This window comes from Chelonia mydas, chromosome 1, assembly GCF_015237465.2.
Source record: "Chelonia mydas isolate rCheMyd1 chromosome 1, rCheMyd1.pri.v2, whole genome shotgun sequence".
Lineage (NCBI taxonomy): Eukaryota > Metazoa > Chordata > Testudines > Cheloniidae > Chelonia > Chelonia mydas.
This window is the reverse complement of record NC_057849.1, coordinates 189,678,789-189,696,833: the sequence shown is the minus strand read 5'-3', so window position 1 is coordinate 189,696,833 and position 18,045 is coordinate 189,678,789. Positions and strand designations below refer to the sequence as shown.

The following is an 18,045-nucleotide window of genomic DNA, read 5'->3' as shown; positions in this document are numbered from 1 at the left end:
GCCATAAATGGTAGTAGCTCTCTCCTGACCAGCGTTCTTCTTCCATTTCCCTGTTACTTCTGGTCTTGACCTTACATCATACTGCCCAACCTGTTCCACCCACGAGGTTATCAAAACAGGGCTGTTGTTTTCATGGTCCCTTGCTCTTGGAATTTGCCCAGATAATAGGGCTCAATAGCTCATTAAATTTTACCCAAATTATTTGCACTTCAGCTGATGCATGCCCTGTTTAATCATTTTCAGTATCTGTGTTGAAAAGAGCTAGCATATGCATACTCCTCTCTCTTTTTAAGTTATGTTCTTTGGTGTGGCTTTTTTTTAATATCGTCAACAGTACTTTTTTCTTGATTTGATCATTGTTAGTTATATCTCAACCATGAAGCAATCCAAGCACCTCAGTGGAGGAAATGAGAGGTGTTTTATAAATAGGATGAATACATTATTATTATTATTATTATTACTACTACATTACACATTATTATTATATATGTTATTAATAAGGGCAGGTTAACAAGACATTTGAATGACAGACTGGACTTACAAAACGTGAGGAGTTGTCATTTCTCAGGGTTTTGGCATTCCCAAAGGCTTCTAAGGCAGGATTTGCTTGGATGATTTGATCTTCCAAGGTTCCCTAAAAATCCAAGGGTTGAAACAAGGTCAATAACCATCAGCATAGAAACACATTATACAAATCTAACTCAGCATGTGTACAGGTGTGACTTAGCTCACACCTGTAGCTAGTACAGCCTGGACAGAGCACAAAAGCAGGATTCTCAATATTCTAAAATCCTTGAACTCTAACTGCGGTCTTGTAGATTTCATGCCTAATGGCAACTGAAAACAAGTAAACCAACCCTGTTTTTGAAGTGCTATAGCACAGGAGTATATGGAAGCGTGTGCATGTATGGGAGGCAATATAGAATAAAGTGAGAAGCATTGGCTAAATAACAGATACGTTAGTATTGGTTGAAGGCACTCAAAATTCCTAATGTGTGAGATTTTTAGTCACAGCTAGAATAGACCCCCACAGAACTCCCATTAATTTAAATTAGTTTATGACTATGTGCTGAAGTGAACTTAATTTGAATAGTCTAGGCTCAGGGGAATATGGGATTATATCAAACAGAGGCTCATGACCTGCCCTTGGCAAACTAAGTACCATTTTCAGATTGAAAATATAAGACAAAATAGCAAAGTTATCTACTTACCCCAGTCCTGGTGGCTGGTTGCTACCAAAGGAGCAACAACAAGAAAGAAAAGAAAGAAAGAAATTATGATTACTACCATGAAGGAGTTTATGAAAGATGGAAAGGTTAGCAAAGATTAGAGATCTAGTCAGCACAAACCAGGCAAGCTCTAGGCATATACAGTGTGTGAAGCTCATACATTTTGTGTGGGGTGGGGCTCACTGACAGCACCCGCTCTCCCAGTGCGTACTGCTGGCCTCCCGCTGCTGCTGTTACCCCCTGCTCCTGGCACATCTTGGAATAGGAAAGGGTGGGTCCAACCTTGTTTGTTCCCACAATCCCTTATCCAAACCAGCTGCCCCAATGGATTCCAATCAGAACAACAACAAACTGGACACAAAGCTAAGACATAGCATCAGAGAACAAGAGAGAAGGGATGCAAGCAGAAATAGACAAGCTTTAGATAACTGGATCCTGTGGCATCTGAACTTCTGGAGCTGTAATATCTATTATTGATCATGATGAAGACAATGGAGATAAAGTGTTACCTCATTTATCAAACTATGGCCGCTCTTCCAATTTCAGTCTCCAGTCTGCATGACTCAATGTGTATGCCCAACTGACTCCATCCCTCAAAATCAGGCACCCACCTGGTTTGCACATATAAGTTTGACTACTGGGCACTCAGCCACCTGGTAAGCATTTTGCATGCACAGAATGAGTGCATGCATGGTTTCGTGTCGTCATCAGTTACATGTACAAAATCAGGGACTGACTGACAATTGGGCCCTTTATATGCAGTATAGAGGACTCACTTAATCCACCACAGAAGTGTATTCAGTTTAGAGGTGAAATGAGGCAATGGTTGGTTGAACAGCTCACAACACAACAAAATTCAAATGGAATTCCAGGCAGTGACTACAGGCAGAATGTAACTTACCAAACTGGAATTTAGGAGAGCTGGTTGAATTTTTTTTGTCAACATTCTTTTTTGACAACCCCTCCTCCCCACCTCAAACAAACTATAAAATGTTTTTCTACAAAACAGAAGTTTTGGTGAGAAATTTTCCAAGTTTTTGACAACCAAAAACATTTCTATGGTTTGGTTTTGTTTTAAAAAACAAATACCCAAAACATTCAGCAAAAAAAAAAAATTAATTGAAAACAAAAAGTTCATTTTTATCTAAATTTTTCATGGAAAAGAAAAGATAGTTTTTGATCCGCTCTAGAATGCAGTCAGGACACCAAGGCTTACAGTTCCTGGAATAAAGTGCTGTGCAGTCTTTAATAATCACAAGTGATAGAAGCCTTGGTTTTGCTGTCCCTTCTGGAATGCAGCAGCTTCAGCAGAAGCTATGTCCCTATCACCATGTTGGGGAAGACTAGTGCTGACTCAGAAGGAGAAACACCACTTATTGAGTCATTAACACCTTTTCCCCAAGCACCCAGTCTTTTCCTTTTGGACCTCCTGTCCAAGTGGTGATCATGTCCACGGCTGCTTAGCATGTGAGAGCTAATGTTATGGTTACAGACTCATAAGGTAGGTTTCCCACAATAGGAAAATCTTGGCTGTCACAAAATAGCCCCTTGCATACTCACACTCTTTTTACCAGGTTCCCCGAGTGCTGCGACTGTGGCAAAATACTGAATGACACGCTTTGTATTCACAGTCTTGCCGGCACCAGATTCTCCACTAAAAGCAGAGGGATAATAAGGACACTACTAAAAACAGCCATAATCAGTCCTTTCCCCCTCCAATCCTGCCAACTCTTCATTCCTGACAGGCTCTTCTCAGCTGCTTATTGTGCTCCTACTGCTGATGCTTAGACTTCTGAGTGGCAATTCATACCACTGGCCGAACGAACAGGGATGAATGTTGGCAATAGCAATAACTAACTATTCACCTGACTGGGCTCAGAAATGTAAGAATAATTTGCACTGTGTGGTGACTTCCATCTAAGTACAGTGAGCCGCATTACAAACGTCAAGTCTCAACACTTGAGATAGGTGAACGGCCAGCAAGGTAACAGATCCAGAAAGGCAAAGTTACCTGCCCAACATTACACATCAAGTAGCTGAGCTGTGAATAGCATCCAAGCACCAGGCTCGCCAAACTGTGCTCTAGTCACTACTCTAGCCATACTCCCTGCTTTGATTGTCCTGGTTTGCTCCCTCCCTGCACTTGACTGCCTAGTCAAAATGCCTAGTTTAAATACATTTTGTGCTGGTGAAAGGTGCCAAATTAGCCACTTTGGGAAAAGAGGTCTTCGATCTACCCATAGGACAGATAGAGCAAGGGCAGCAACAGCACACCTTTCTTCTGTGCTGCCTTGCCAGGGTGCCTTGTGCTTGGACTGAAAGGACCACATCTAGTTGGTTAGAGAAGAGGTCACAGTCCATTAAGTCCTGAGCTACTCATTTCACACTGGCTACAGCACAGCCATCTGATGGCAACAACTTCCAATCACCAACTCAGACTCAGACTTTAAGGTCTGAAGGGACCATCATGATCATCTAGTCCAATGCTCTGCAACCTTTTTACGCCCAAGATCACTTTTTGAATTTAAGAACAACCCAGGATCTACCCCCCTCTTCCCTAAGGCCCTGCCCCATCCCCAAAGCCCCACCCCACTCACTGCATTCCGCCACCCTCACTCACTTTCACCGGGATGGGGCAGGGGGTTTGGGTTCGGGACGGGGTGCGGGCTCTGGGCTGGGGCCGAGGGGTTCACAGTGTGGGAGGGGGCTCTGGGCTGAGCCTTGGGCAGGGGGTTGGGGTGCAGGAGGGGATGAGGGGTGCAAGCTCTGGGAGGGAGTTTGGGTACATGAGGGGGCTCCAGACTGGGAAAGAGTGTTCGGGTGCAGGAGGGGGCTCTGGGCTGGGGCAGAGTGTTGGGGTGCAGGAGAGGGTACAGGATGCTGGCTCTGGGATGGGGGTCAGGGCTGAGTCAGGGGTTGGGAGTGCAGGAGGGGATGGGGGTGCAGGCTCTGGGAGGGGGTGAGGGGTGGGGCTTGGGGTACAGGATGGGGTTTGGGGTGCTGGCTCTGGGAGGGGGCTCGGGGCTGGGGTGCGGCCTCCCGCCGGGCAGCACTTCCCTCCAGTGGCTCCCGGTTGGTGGTGCAGCGTGGCTGCCGCTAAGCAGGGCCATGCTGGCTGCTTCTGGGAACAGCATTGGGCCAGGGCAGGCAGGGAGCCTGTCTTAGCAGCAGCCCCGCTGTGCTGCCGGAGATCATGATCGACTGGGAGATCCTCTAGGATCAACCAGTTGGTCGCAATCGACTGGTTGGTAACCACTGATCTAGTCTGATCACTGCAGGCCACAGAACCTCCCCCACCCATTCCTGTAATAGACCCCTAACCTCTGGGCTGAGTTACTGAAGTCCTCATATCATGGTTTAAAGACTTCCAGTTACAAAGAGTTCACCATTTACACTAGTTTTAAATCTGCAAGGTCAAGTTCAAAAGGGTCACTCTAGCAGTCCAAGACTGTGTACTCCATTCTTAAGCACATTGAAACTGGATTCAAGGGTTAACTGAGTTTCTGTCCCACCCATTCACAGACATTGCATTTCAGGAGGACTCTTCCCCCCCAGTAACAGATTCCCAAACCAGATGAAAAATAAACACCTACGTGATCAGCATAGACTGGTTCTCTCGATCTAAGGAAAAAGAAAAGGAGAAGAAAGGCAGGTCATTAAAAGTATTAGACAGTAATAGGAAACAAATGGAAGGATCCAATCTTTAGAGGTCACTGTAAGGTATAGCACTACACTGAATGCTCCGTGCTTTGTCCAATTCAGTTTTAAAAGTCAAGTGATGTTCATTCCGCCACTTCCCCTGAGAAACTATGCCATAATGTAAAAGCAGAATGGTGCTCCTGTTCCTCCTAAGCACAGCTTTGCTCACTTCCTGTTGGTTCTTCTGCTCACACCTCACTGGACCACCGTGAACTACTCCTCTCCCTCCTCGATGTTGACACAGAGATGGTTCTTTTATATGTATAATTACTGTAAGTACACTTGGAGACCATACTACATTAATAACTCAAGTTTTGTTGTAGACTTTAAAAAAAAAGAAAAGAAAGACAAAAAAAGAACTTGGCCCAAATTTATCTTCGTTTTAATTCCACTGACCTTAATGAGTTACACCCAGGATTTATTTGGCCCATTCTGACCATAATTGTGCCATTAGCTGATAAATCAACTTCTCTTCAGAGCTATGTTTTGTCAACATCTCTGTGTTCTCCACCCCCTCCCATTATCTTCCAATTGTTAGTCCCTTTTCGAGAGCAGGATGAGACTCCTGTAGTTTCTAAAAAAAATGTGTTAAAAATCATAGGCTCCAGTAATTGCTTTTTTGCATTTCCACCTGTACAGTATTAAGATTTCCTTTGAGTAGCTGGCATGTGTGAACCGTCACTGCCCTCTAATGGAAAGAATCAGACTTGATGAAATATTTATTGCATTGTTTCTAGTGCAGTGGTTCCCAAACTTTAACAACCTGTGAACCCCTTTCACTAAAATGTCAAGTCTCACAAACCCCCTCCTAAAAATGAATATTTCCAGGGATTTTCTCCTTTACCTGAGTATAAATTATAAAATCATTGATCTTGGAAATATAAAATTTGTTTTTATGACATGCTTATTACACATTATTTATTATTAATTATTATTGATCATTACATATTTTTATTACATTATGAAAACGGCAACACTTTTCCAATATCTCACTTTCATCACTTGTATCACTTTGAATAAGCCTGTTATAAGACAAGGCTCCTATGTTTCATGAAGGAGCATCAGATGTGAAACAGCATGAAGGGATTTAAGAAGCCAACTCAAAGAGTTCCTCCTACACAAGCATTCAGGTCTTGAGCAGTCCAGGCAAACAACGCACGTTACAACAAAGCTTAAACTTGTTCTTCATAATAATTTTAAAAACAATACTAGCTGCCTATTTAATTTTAAAAACAGCAAAAAATATCTACTTCCCTTTCCATTTCTTATAAGGAGTCTTGAAGTTTAAATCTCCTCAGTGTGATAGATATGCTTGCTTTGATCTGCTTAGCTCTTGGAAGTCCAGGGGCTCCGGGCTGCTGGCCCAGTGCTGCCTGGGATCCCTAGGGACAGCTCTGTCCGCCATTAGGGAATTTTTCCCCGAGAGCCCCCTGTAACGTTTTACGAACCCCAGTTTGGGAACCACTGTTCTAGTGGATATAAAGCCTAATACTACTAACTGCTAATGAGATTTTCCACTAATTCAAGAGGCAGTGCATGTGGACTTGATGCAGAATATCCAGCTTTCCTTCCTTCATGACTAGGTGTTCAGATTTCACAGCAATTAGTGTAGAATAGCTGTACAGATGATGCATGTATAGTTTAGACCAGTGGCTCTCTCACTTATTTGATCATTTCCCCTTTCTTCATGTCTGTAGTAGGTTATGCCTCCCGGCCAGACAAGTACATACACTGATAAAAAACCCACCATGCAACTCTCACTAATATTAAAACAGTAAGGCATTGATTCAGTCCAAGCCAGTGATCCACTGTAATAAGAGCAAAAGCAAAACTGTGATTGTGGTTGATGCTTACAATTAAATGTGCACGCCACACTTAATTGTAAGCACCTGTGTAGTAACAGCCATTGATTTGTGGCTCTCCCTCATTTTTAGCTCTGGTTTGGTTTCCCCTCAATTTGTTAAAATCCTCTGCAACCAACTACTCTTTGAAAGTGAACCAGCATTTCCTCAACTACAGAAATAGTATGGCCTTCAGGAAGTAATGAAAAGACAGACAGCTCCAAGCTCTGAGCCAAGGATTTCAGACAGGTTGCATCAAAACAAAAAAATCAGATACTTATTTTCACATAACATATTATGAAGGTAGGGTTGCCAACTTTCTAATCACACAAAACCAAACACCCTTGCCCCACTCCCAGCCCCACCCCTTTCCCAAGGCCCTGCCCCTGCTCACTCCATCCCTGCCTCCCTCCGCTGCTTGCTCTCCCCCATCCTCACTCACTTTCTGTGGGCTGGGGCAGTGGGTTGGGATGCAGCAGGGGGTGAGGACTCTGGCTGGGGGTGCGGGTTCTGGGGTGGGGCCAGAAATGAGGGGTTCAGGGTGCAGGTTGGGTGGCACTTACCTTAGATGGCTCCCGGAAGCAGCTGGCATGTCCAGCTCCTAGGAGGAGGGACCAGGGGGCTCTGCGCCCTGCCCTCGCCTGCAGGCATTTCGCCAACAGTTCCCATTGGCCAGGGTCCCTTTCTGACCCAGCGTTCCGGTCGAAAACCAGACACCTGGCCACCCTATATGAAGGTGCTCATGAATCTAGAGTTAACTTCCATTTTAACTCCTATTTTTCCTCCTCCTCTACCCCTCATTGGAGTAACTGATTTCTTTGCACATGGGGATTCTTAAACTCGAGGGTAGGACACTTTTTTACTGAGAATTTGGAAGTTGCAAGATTGAAGAGGTTTATTCCCTACTTAATTGAAAGTTACGTGCCTTGTATTTTTCCTCAGGGCCTCATGGGTTTTTTTTTTTTTTGGTCCTCATCTTTTCAGCAGTAGTAGATTTTCAAAGCTCCAAGGGTCACACAGAGATAGCTCTTCACACACTCCTCACAGGACATGCTTTAGGAATGTTCATGATTAGGGACTGGAACCACAGAGAGTATAGGAGGAGATCAAACTAGTTTAAGCCAATTTTATTACCCTGGAACCTATTTGTTTTCTAGCCCTTGATTGGATAAGCTTATTCTTCTTATTAGAAGACTTGAAGAAGTCACTGGGGCTCTGTATCTCTATGTTCTCAAGTCTAGACCCCTTTGTAGAGGACTGGGATACTCAGTGCTGGTAGGTTTCACGGTTAAAATTTGATCCAGTTTAAAAAAAAAAAAGTCAGCATCAGTCCCGTAGGCAAAATAAAGTAAATTCTGGTTTGAAAAGCAAACGATGGTACTTACTGCGCAGCATGTCATTGTACGCGTTATCTGCAATGGAGAAGATGTGAGGAGGAGCCTCTGACCGCCTCTTGCCTTTGTATGCACTAACCACCTCCGGGTTGTAGACTGGAAGCCATTTGTAGGGGTTTATAGTCACACAGAATAAACCTGAATAGGTCTAAAAAAGAACCCAAGACGGGGAGTAAATGGCCTTTATAGAGAGTGCGATTTAAGACAAATTTATCATTTGTCAGTTTTAATATCAGTCATCCATTAGCTCTTACATAGTGCCTTTTGGCCCAGATTTTTAAAGGTATTTAGGCACTGCTACACTCCGCATTAAAAGGCCCAGGTGGCTAAGTCCCATTTTCAAAAATTTTCACAGGGTATATGTACACTGCAATTAAAAACCCACGGCTGGCCCAACTGACTTGGGCTCACAGGACTCGGACGTGGGGCTGGTTAATTGAAGTATAGATGTCTGGGCTCAGACTGGAGCCCGGGCTGTACGATCCTGTGAGGTAGGAGGGTCCCAGACTTCAGGCTGCAACCTGAGCTGGAATGTCTACACTACAATTAAACAGCCCTATAGCCCAAGCCTGAGCTAGCCGGCAAGGGCCAGCCACAGGTGTCTAATTGCAATGTAGATATACCCAGAGGAGCCCAAGTCTCACTCAAAGTCACTGTCCTTTATCCATTGATATTAAAGGGCTTTACAAAAGGAAGATAATAAGCATGATCCCTGGTTAACATATGAGAAGCTAAAGGACAGAGATGAATTCTGCTTTGAAATATGTACATACAGCTTCCAATGATTTCAGTGAGAATTGCATATATCAAGCTGAGGAGAAAATTTGGCCCTTTTAAGTTAGTTGCTGTTGAAGCTTGTCCTTGCAGTTGATAGAAATTGATCTTTCTTTTTGGGGAGCTACAGTGCCAGGGAAGGGTTTAGAGCCAAACAAGATAGACAGACAGTGAGGCTGCAAACAGGAGAATAGAAAGCCAACTTCCCTCACCCTCATGTGCCGCCCCCCCCACCCCCCCAAACCAAAAAACAGTTATGCACATTTTAAGCTTGAGCCACTGATGCCTAAAACTAGGAATGTCTACGGAGGGCCCTTGATTAGTACTGAGAGCAGTATAAAATGAACCAGTTCTCCAGTGTTTGGATGAGCAGAAAAATATCCTGTTGTCCATTCTGCTGCCCCACCCCACTCCTTGAGACGAAAACCACTGCCTTTGTTTATTTGCTTTTGTCTTTAGCTTAGTGTTCAGACACAAAATTGACACCTCCCCCAACACATTTTCTTCCTGAAAATGTGTGAATTTACCCCAATTTTAGGGTCAATCAATGTTGGAAGTAGAATATAAAGTACAGGCAAAATTGTTAGCATCATGGCATTTGGGGAATACATTTCTGAACACATACGTTGAACCAATGACCCTTACATAAATCATCCAGTGGCTATAGCGCCTGTTCAAATTGTGCAGCACAGATGCCTCATTAAGGTGGGTCAACATAGCCATGTCCTCAATCATGTCAAACTTCGGGGGGTTCATCGGCTGAACATCGTCTTCTTTTACAGTGATGGTCTGCAGAGACAGATAAGTACAACATTGCTGGCAACTACTGTCACCTTGTCTTTCACTCTGCCTACAGTGTGACATTAAAAAAGCAACAAGTGAGCTGACAACACACCTTTAAAGAGATGCTCATATGTATTGAAGATTCCACTTGGGGATGGATTGACTATCGTATTTTTTAACCAGTAGAAACTAAGCATTACTGTTTTTTTATTTATTTATATTCTGATACCACCCAGAGGCCTGAACTGAGATTGCAGCCCCATTGCCCAAACACAGGGGGACCAACAGTCCATGACCCGATCTGATTACACAGGACAGGCGGGGAAAACTACACAGGGTCAGAGGGAAAACCAAGGAGGGGATGGAGCTTGCCCAAAGTCACAGAGGAGGTCAGTGACAGAGACAGGAATAAGACACAGGTCTCCGCAGTCCCAGTACAGCACACCCTGCACATTATACCATGCCACCTGCCTGGCAGGCTCTTTTACTGAAATTTCAAGTGATTCTCTCAGATCACACACATTTCTGATTCTTTGGGACCACAGAAGAAATTTTCCAGGCATGAGGAAATTCTTCACATCTTCCTGTCCTACATACATGATGTTGTTCACTGTTAGGGGTAACCGATTGCAGATGAGCACAAGGCAGAAGAACAGGGAAAGACAGACAGAGGTGGTAAACTATTAAGTTGTATGATCTTGGAAATCATGAAGTACAATGCAGTTTAATTTTTTTCCTCTGGGATAAGATTGGTCAGTTGCATACTTTGCTCTTCAATGCCAGAAAAGAGAAAAAATGTACCAAAAAACCCAAACCAAAATAATAAAATAAAATAAAAAAAACCACACACATGGCCTGTGGTTATTAAATGGTTTGATTCTGTTTACACCAATCATCATGCCTTGATAGACAAATGGAAAAATGTTCCATACCTTTCCAGCCACCGTCTCAACAGTGACTTTGCCACCGCTGCTCTCTTTAATATCAGCTTCAATATAAGCTTTCTTTTCATCAGGAACCCAACACCTCCTCTTCCCTATGGAATCAAAAAGGTAATGATTCACCATCTTGTACGGCTATTGATTAATAATTGCTAAGATTACTTCCATACCGCAAGCATACCGAAACCCTTTAGACCATATCACACCGCCAAACCAAGTGCTTTACGTCCATCAATAGCCATGGGAGCTGCATGTGTAGTTGTGGGATATAAGGTCCCTTAATATTACTTCTATGTTTCCCATTTTCAAATTCAACTTTTCCCTTCTATAGATCCTTTCCTCAGGGTATGCAAAACATTTCACAAACATTAATTAAGTTTCAACACCCTTGGAGAAAGGTAGGCATCATCACCAACTTACAGATGGGGAAACTGTGGCACAGATGTTAAGTATCTTCTCCAAAGTCATACAGCAAACTGCTATCAGAACCAAGAATAGATCCCATGTTTCTTGCTTCCCAGCCACGTGGCATAATCACTGCCTGTCTACTACTGTTTGCCATGTAAATCATTAATAGTAGTAACAATGTGTATCCAGCTACACGCATCTCCTTTCTGGAGCTAGGAGTAACTTGAGTAGCTCCAAGATGCCTAAAAACTATTACTCTTTACTATGGAATAGTACAAATAATTTATTGATATACACTATAAATCCCTCCCTCTTATCTATGTATTTATACTCTGACTCATTACTCTACCTCAAGATCCTCTAAGAATGGGGTGCAAGAAAAGTAATTTATGGGAAACAAATCTTACAAAGTGAGGCCTGCAGACTACATTCAAATCATACATTGTTATTAAAAAGTTAAGTCTGTGTATACAGACTAGATTTCAGGTGGGTATGTAGACAATAGAGATACAATGTACAGGTAGCATAAATACAGATGCATTAGTCAGACCAGGGAAATTAATGTTTTTATTATAGTAGTACCAGTGTGCTACTCTTTTTAAACAGACAAATATGAAAAAGTCCCTCTCCTGAAGAACTTCCAGTTGCAATGTTCCTAATTTGTAAATCCAATTAAGTATTCAGTTCACCAACTATTTCAGGTTAACAGGCCAAGAGCAGAGGAAAACATATTCTGTCTTACCATCAAATACCACTGTTTGTAATACCATTATCTCCTTATCGCTCTTCCTGAGGAAAGGAGCTGCCTCCCCGAATTCCGATATGTCCATCATCTTGGCGAGTTCTCTAGACAGTGCAGCCCAAAGAGAGAAGAAAAGGATCTAGTCTACAAAATAGAAAATACTCCCGTTTTACAACAAATCTGAGTTACGATCCAAAACGTACAGAACAAAATGACAGGGATTAAAGCTGTCAAGGGTTCTTGTAATAAGGGTGCCTTCAAATTTCAAATGCAAATTTGATAAGTCAACCAAAGATTGTGGGCCACATTGTGTCCTTAGTTAACCTCTTCCCTTGCAAGCTCTTGGAATTCAATGGAGTAGTAGCCATAGTTGTGGATCACAATTTTCTCCATGGGAGAATTTGGTCTAGCCATTTTTTCCTGGCACAAATGGTAAACTATCATTTTAAACCAAAGTTCAGAAGACAAATGGAGATGTGAGCTCCTGCATGTGAAAACTGATGCACTTCAGCCCTGCTTGAGTCATTCACAATCAAGCTGGGGAAGGGGAAGATTTTCAAAACCACACTATGTTGCCAAATTCTCCTGTTGAAGCCTGTGGGAGTTTGCTGAGCTGTTTTGATTCCATTCCATCTTCCTAGGATTGCTTAACTGCTAGATGTTCCAAGTATGGTTCCATGTAAATGAATTTTCTTGACATGCAGATTAAATGGGATTCAGTATTTTATTGTTCAAGCACATTTTAAGGCAATGGCTTCATGGTCTTCCTGATTCAGCCTAGTGGTCAAGCTTGTGTTTTTTGTACTCTTGTTTTCTCCAGTGCGCTCTGCCAAAAAATGTGCGATGTGGGGAGCCAAACAAACATGTGTGTCTTATCCATTTTGCTTCTCTAAATATTTGTTTGTCATTATAAGTCTGAAGATAAATCCTGTAGTCCGTGCTCAGACAGAGTTCTAACCGGGCTGAAGAGGAGTTTTAACTGAGCAAGAACTATAGGGTTAGACTGTCCGTGAGAGTTCTTTTTCAGACTATATTAGAAGTATTAAGAAGTCAAGGAAAAGTCATTGGGGATTGAAATGACCCTAACACTGAAAAAAAGACAGCATGTGAGGTAGGTTAGTGTGAAAGAGACTAACGGAAAACAAAAATGTGTAAAAATAGTGCAAGATGCTTAGAAGTTAATTGGATAGCCCAGGATATCTCTGCCATTTTTATTGCTGAGATAATGTTAGTCCCCTCAAGTCAGCAGCACTGATATAATGGAAACCTGTTAAATGTTCCATGTTAGAGCACACAAGTGTCTCCCTTTAAACAGCATTAACACATTCAAACAACAGTTCAAAATGTTTTAGAAATAGTGGGCCAAATGCTGAAGTCAACGGAGTTGCACCAGGGGTTAGTTTGTTCCTATATATGTATGGTTTACCTTTTCATAAAGATTATATCTCTATCTCTATTACAGTAGCATGCCTAAGGCCCTTCTAAGATTGGGGATCTATTGTGCATCATGCTGTACAGACAGACAATAAGACAGTCTATTCCTGGTTTTCAGTCACATTTAATGGATTTTTTTCTCTCTATTTTCTTTTACTCAAGATGCCATAATTATACACTTTTTTTATGCCTGTACAGTTGATTCTCGCAACAGATATTCGCTTCAGAAGTTTCATTGATTGTGCCAGGGCCAGAAGCTAAAGAAAAATTTGCTGGAGGCCTAAGTTAAGCAAGACTATCTTTGCAGTTTCAGGTTTTTTTTAATTTTTGCTTATTTATTTTACAGGATTCTTATGAAGCCAAAATGTCTCCTCCAAGCAAGAACGAGTCTCTGGATACGTGCCTTAAACACCAAAGCAACCAATCATTTTTAAACACGCAAAGCAATTCAAACAAGGCAGCTGTGTCTCCAGAGCTCTCAGTTCTAGCTGCCATACAGTAATCCATCTCTTTCTTCTGAAACTAGCCTAGGCTCTTGTAAAGAGTCTGAGCCCACGTAGGCTTGACTGCTGACAATTACTTCAGTGTCACTCTGAGCTGACTGAAAAGTCCTGCAGTGATTTAACTTCAGCATCCTCATAACACCATCTGAATTGCTAGGACCTCTCCTCACCGGGGAGGGGTATATCATGGTGGCAGGAAAAGACCTCTCATGGCACCATGGGTATGTCTACACTGTAATTAAACACCAGTGGCCGGTCCCTGTCAGCTGACTTGGGCTCCTGGGGCTCAGGCTGCAGGGCTGCAAAATTGTTGTGTAGGCTTTGTGGTTCAGGCTGGAGCCTGGACTCTGGAACCCAGGGAGGATCCCCCAGCCTGAGTCCCAAAGCCTACACAATAATTTTCAGACCAGCAGCCCAAGCCCTGTGAGCCTGAGTCAACGGATACAGGTCAGCCACAGGTGTTTAGTTGCTGTGTAGACATACCCCAAGAGACTCATGAAACAGAATTGTGACAAGAGTATGTGTGTGTCATTCCATGCTAAATGTGTGAATAGAAGCGTGGCCACTTCTATATTAGCCCAGTATATGATTCTATAAGTCTAAAATCTAAAAATAAGCTATTTCTGTACCAAATTCACATTATATATTTTTTTTGTTACCAGGCTTCTTTCTTAGTTCTTCGGTGCACTATTGAGCTACACCCTGCCAACTCTTAGTAAATACAGGGCAAGCACATAAGTTAGGCATTTTACACTATTACAAAGCAGCACTGCTAAAATTAGGGGGCATGTGTTGGGTTGCCCTCAAAGTTATATAAGTATGATAGAATTATAATTATGTAGTAGTAGAAATAAAGATAGACAAAAGAGTATATAGGTATTGTAAAAAAGGTATGAACATCAGTTCCACGCTGTTGAATTTCACTCTGTAACAAATGCAAGGCCAAAGTGCTAATTATTTCAGGCCGGTACAGGACAAAGAGTCTGTGCTGGAAAGTGATAAGAACTTTGAGAAAACAATGCTGTTCTTTAAAACTACACCCAGATGCTCTTCCCCCGCGGCGGCCCCTTGTCATGCCTATGTAATCTTGGTATCCAAAGAGGGAAAAATAGATAGTGGGATAAAACTTGTTAAATGAATCAAGAGTCAAGATTGTGTTGTTAAGTAAAAGAATGAATGATGAGTGCATGGAATTGAGAGTCTGAAGCAGGGAAATAATTGGTTAGTAAATGGTGCCAGCCTAATCCTAAGAATTTCAACCTTGATATCGATGGGCCGAAGAATATGCAAAGTGGAGATAACCGGATGACCCCCGGAGGGCGAACCGGAATCCACCCAAAACACATCAAGGAAGAACAAGAAGATAACACCTAGCCATCATGGAGCCGTCATGGATGTACCACCTGCTGATTGAGCTGATTGATGGTCATCTCAATTGTAAATTCAGCATGATGAAGCAACTTCCATAGGCTTGTACTGAACCAGAGACCTATAAAAATTGGGTCCAGGGACTGTGTTCTTTGAGTCTGGTTCTACGACCACCCTCCAGGAGCATCGGATGCGCATCTGACAACGACTCGGCTCCACTCTCATGTCCAGGCCACCTGGCCAGTGACTTGGCACGAGCAACATCTAGGCTGGTAACTATAACAACCTTTATGTAGAACCTGTGTGTGAATGTCTGTGTGTGTGAATGGATCTATATAGAAATTGCATATAGGAATATTTTGTTGTATTTACAATAAATGTGGCAATTTGCCTTGTCCCTCTTTCAAGATCCTGTTGGTATCATTTTTATTAGTAAAAAGAAAAGGAGGACTTGTGGCACCTTAGAGACTAACCAGTTTATTTGAGCATAAGCTTTCGTGAGCTACAGCTCACTTCATCGGATGCACGAAAGCTTATGCTCAAATAAATTGGTTAGTCTCTAAGGTGCCACAAGTCCTCCTTTTCTTTTTGCGAATACAGGCTAACACGGCTGTTACTCTGAAACCTGTTTTTCTTAGTGTAACACATGATCCTGCAAGACATCTGTGTGCGAAGATCCCATTTACTGTACTTTAAATGGAGTTCTGTGAATGGAGGGCTTGCAAATTTGGGCCCTTGTATGTATATAGAAGGCAACATCTTTTAGGAGTCTACATGACAAAATCATTATAAGACAAGAAATTGAGGTTATCGTTCAGCCCATTGCATGTACAAAACTATTTTTTAAGTTACCATAACCAGCAAACGTTAGCTTGAAACAAATATTCTGAAATCTGGGAAGCCTAAATCTCAGTCCATCCTAATCAGTAATAAAATACTACTACTACTTCACACTTGTACCTTTCATCTGAGGGACTCAAAGCACTATATAAGCATTAGCCCCCCAAGCCCCTTGGAATTCAGTTATATCCACTTTCTAAATGGAGTAACTGATATACAAAGAAGTTAAATGACTCATCCAATATCATCAATAAATCAGTAGCAGAGCCAAGATTAGAAAGCAAGAGCATTAGTTTACCAACCCTGCCTTTGCTTTAGCCACTAGACTACACAGCCAGTGAAGACTGATTTGCAGGAGCAACGAAGGCAATCAGAGTATACGTCCGAAATGGTACCCAATGATTCTCAAAGGATTGCAGCTCAGGTCAGTCTTAAGAATTCCTTGGGTAGCTGAGCTGCTTGAAAGTTTGAACAACATAATTCATAATCTTCCTGGGAACATGGAAAATGTGACTTGCATATAATAGCTGATCCATCCCCCAGCTGCATAATAACGAGGAACCTGCAATTTTGGCTCTTCCAGTTGGCTAAATGAATAAGCAAACATTAGATAGAGAACATTTCAAGAGCAAGACATGTTTGCTACCTTACCATTAAGACAGTACCCCAGGGTTATTAATAGAGTGCTGTGTATTTATTGACATCACTACTAAAACCTTAAGCTGGTAGCAGCATAAAAACCAATGATACAACTGTAGAGCATAGCTGACTATAAGTAAGTACACTTAGCAGTAAAAGAGATAGGTACCTACCCTGTAAAGCAAAGAAGAAAAGTATGAGGATTCTGCTTGATGCAGACTTTTTATACACCTTCCTCAAGGTCACTGGTGGTGATAACAATTTAAAGGCATCAGTAGTTTTCCTTTGTTTCTATATTTGTCTACTGGGTCCTGGAAGAGGCAGCAGTGTACATGTGAGGGTATGATTCTGGAGACTGAGGGGGAGTGGCATGCTATTGAGTTGCTTCCCTATCCACTCCATTCTTGCTAGATGACTTCATGGAATAACTCCTATCCTTGCCAAACTGCCTGTATTTTAACAATGGCAAGCGCTACTTTTTCTGAGAACCAAATTGCAGTTGGCTAAAAAGAGAAATAAGAAAATTCAGATGTCATTACTTTGGAAAATGAATTGCCCACCTTTCTTATACAAAAGATAAGTGATCAGAAGGTGCTTTAGGTTCTTTGTGCTTCCAGTGACTATGGAACAAATATACACTGTCCGCAAATAACAAAGCTAGGAACTGATCCCAGGTCTTCTGAGATCTCCAGTACCTTAAGCACAAAACAATCCTTCCTCTTACTTTGATGGCCCCAGAGCATTAAAACCAAGCCCAAGGACCTTGCAATTCCCAATTGTATGCAATGGCTAGAGAATGAAGATGGTGGAGAATATAATGTTCCTATCTAAAAAGTTAAACAGCAGATAGTACTTAAAACAGCCATCATCCTTGGTAGTGTAGAAATTAAGGGTGGATGTTGAGTCTTGCGCTTCAAGAAATAGTCCAGGATCAGGCCTTCTTGTGGTCAGCTCAATTCCTGGGCAGTGAAAATAGCCTAACAAGTCGAGATCTCACTTTCTTTCAGCCCATAAATAACTAAATGAACCAAAAATCCCTGCTAATATTGAGATATCCAGGTTTATTAGGTTCACCAGCATTCTAAGTTATCTTCGGGTTCCAGTATAAGTTGAATGTATATACTAGTGGAATGTGAAAGTTGCAGATAATGTTAGCTGACTACAAGACAAGTAGTAATAATAGGGCTCTGAAGTGTGTTAGTTGGAAAACTGAATTCCAAGAGTTAAAAAACTTAGACAAACATCCAATGTTATATTCCTAGATTTACACTGAGGCGATTATTTTTGTCTATAATCAGACTGGAATAATGACTTACAAATTGAATCTGCTTCTTTTAAAGCTGCTGTCCTGATGGAATGGACAAGGACAGGTTACAAAGACAAGGGGAACACATGAGAAGAGAGAGGCTCACAGAACAGATAAACTAATAGAGGAGATGTTGATGTGCTA

General features: G+C 42.1%; 1 protein-coding gene across 1 annotated transcript in view; it reads right to left on the bottom strand.

Annotated features, from left to right (window-relative positions):
* The window catches only part of MYH15 (myosin heavy chain 15), a 63,993-nt gene extending 47,210 nt beyond the window's left edge, over nt 1-16,783 (bottom strand). Inside the window, exons 1-9 of the mRNA XM_037907522.2 lie at nt 16,769-16,783; nt 11,812-11,955; nt 10,653-10,756; nt 9,583-9,726; nt 8,155-8,311; nt 4,823-4,850; nt 2,790-2,883; nt 1,212-1,232; nt 542-634 (exon numbers count right to left, since the gene is read on the bottom strand). Of these exons, the coding sequence (XP_037763450.1) occupies nt 542-634; nt 1,212-1,232; nt 2,790-2,883; nt 4,823-4,850; nt 8,155-8,311; nt 9,583-9,726; nt 10,653-10,756; nt 11,812-11,902 (732 nt within the window). The 5' untranslated portion in view covers nt 11,903-11,955; nt 16,769-16,783. The remainder of the gene's footprint in view (nt 1-541; nt 635-1,211; nt 1,233-2,789; nt 2,884-4,822; nt 4,851-8,154; nt 8,312-9,582; nt 9,727-10,652; nt 10,757-11,811; nt 11,956-16,768) is intronic.
* Between the last annotated feature and the right edge of the window lie 1,262 nt (nt 16,784-18,045).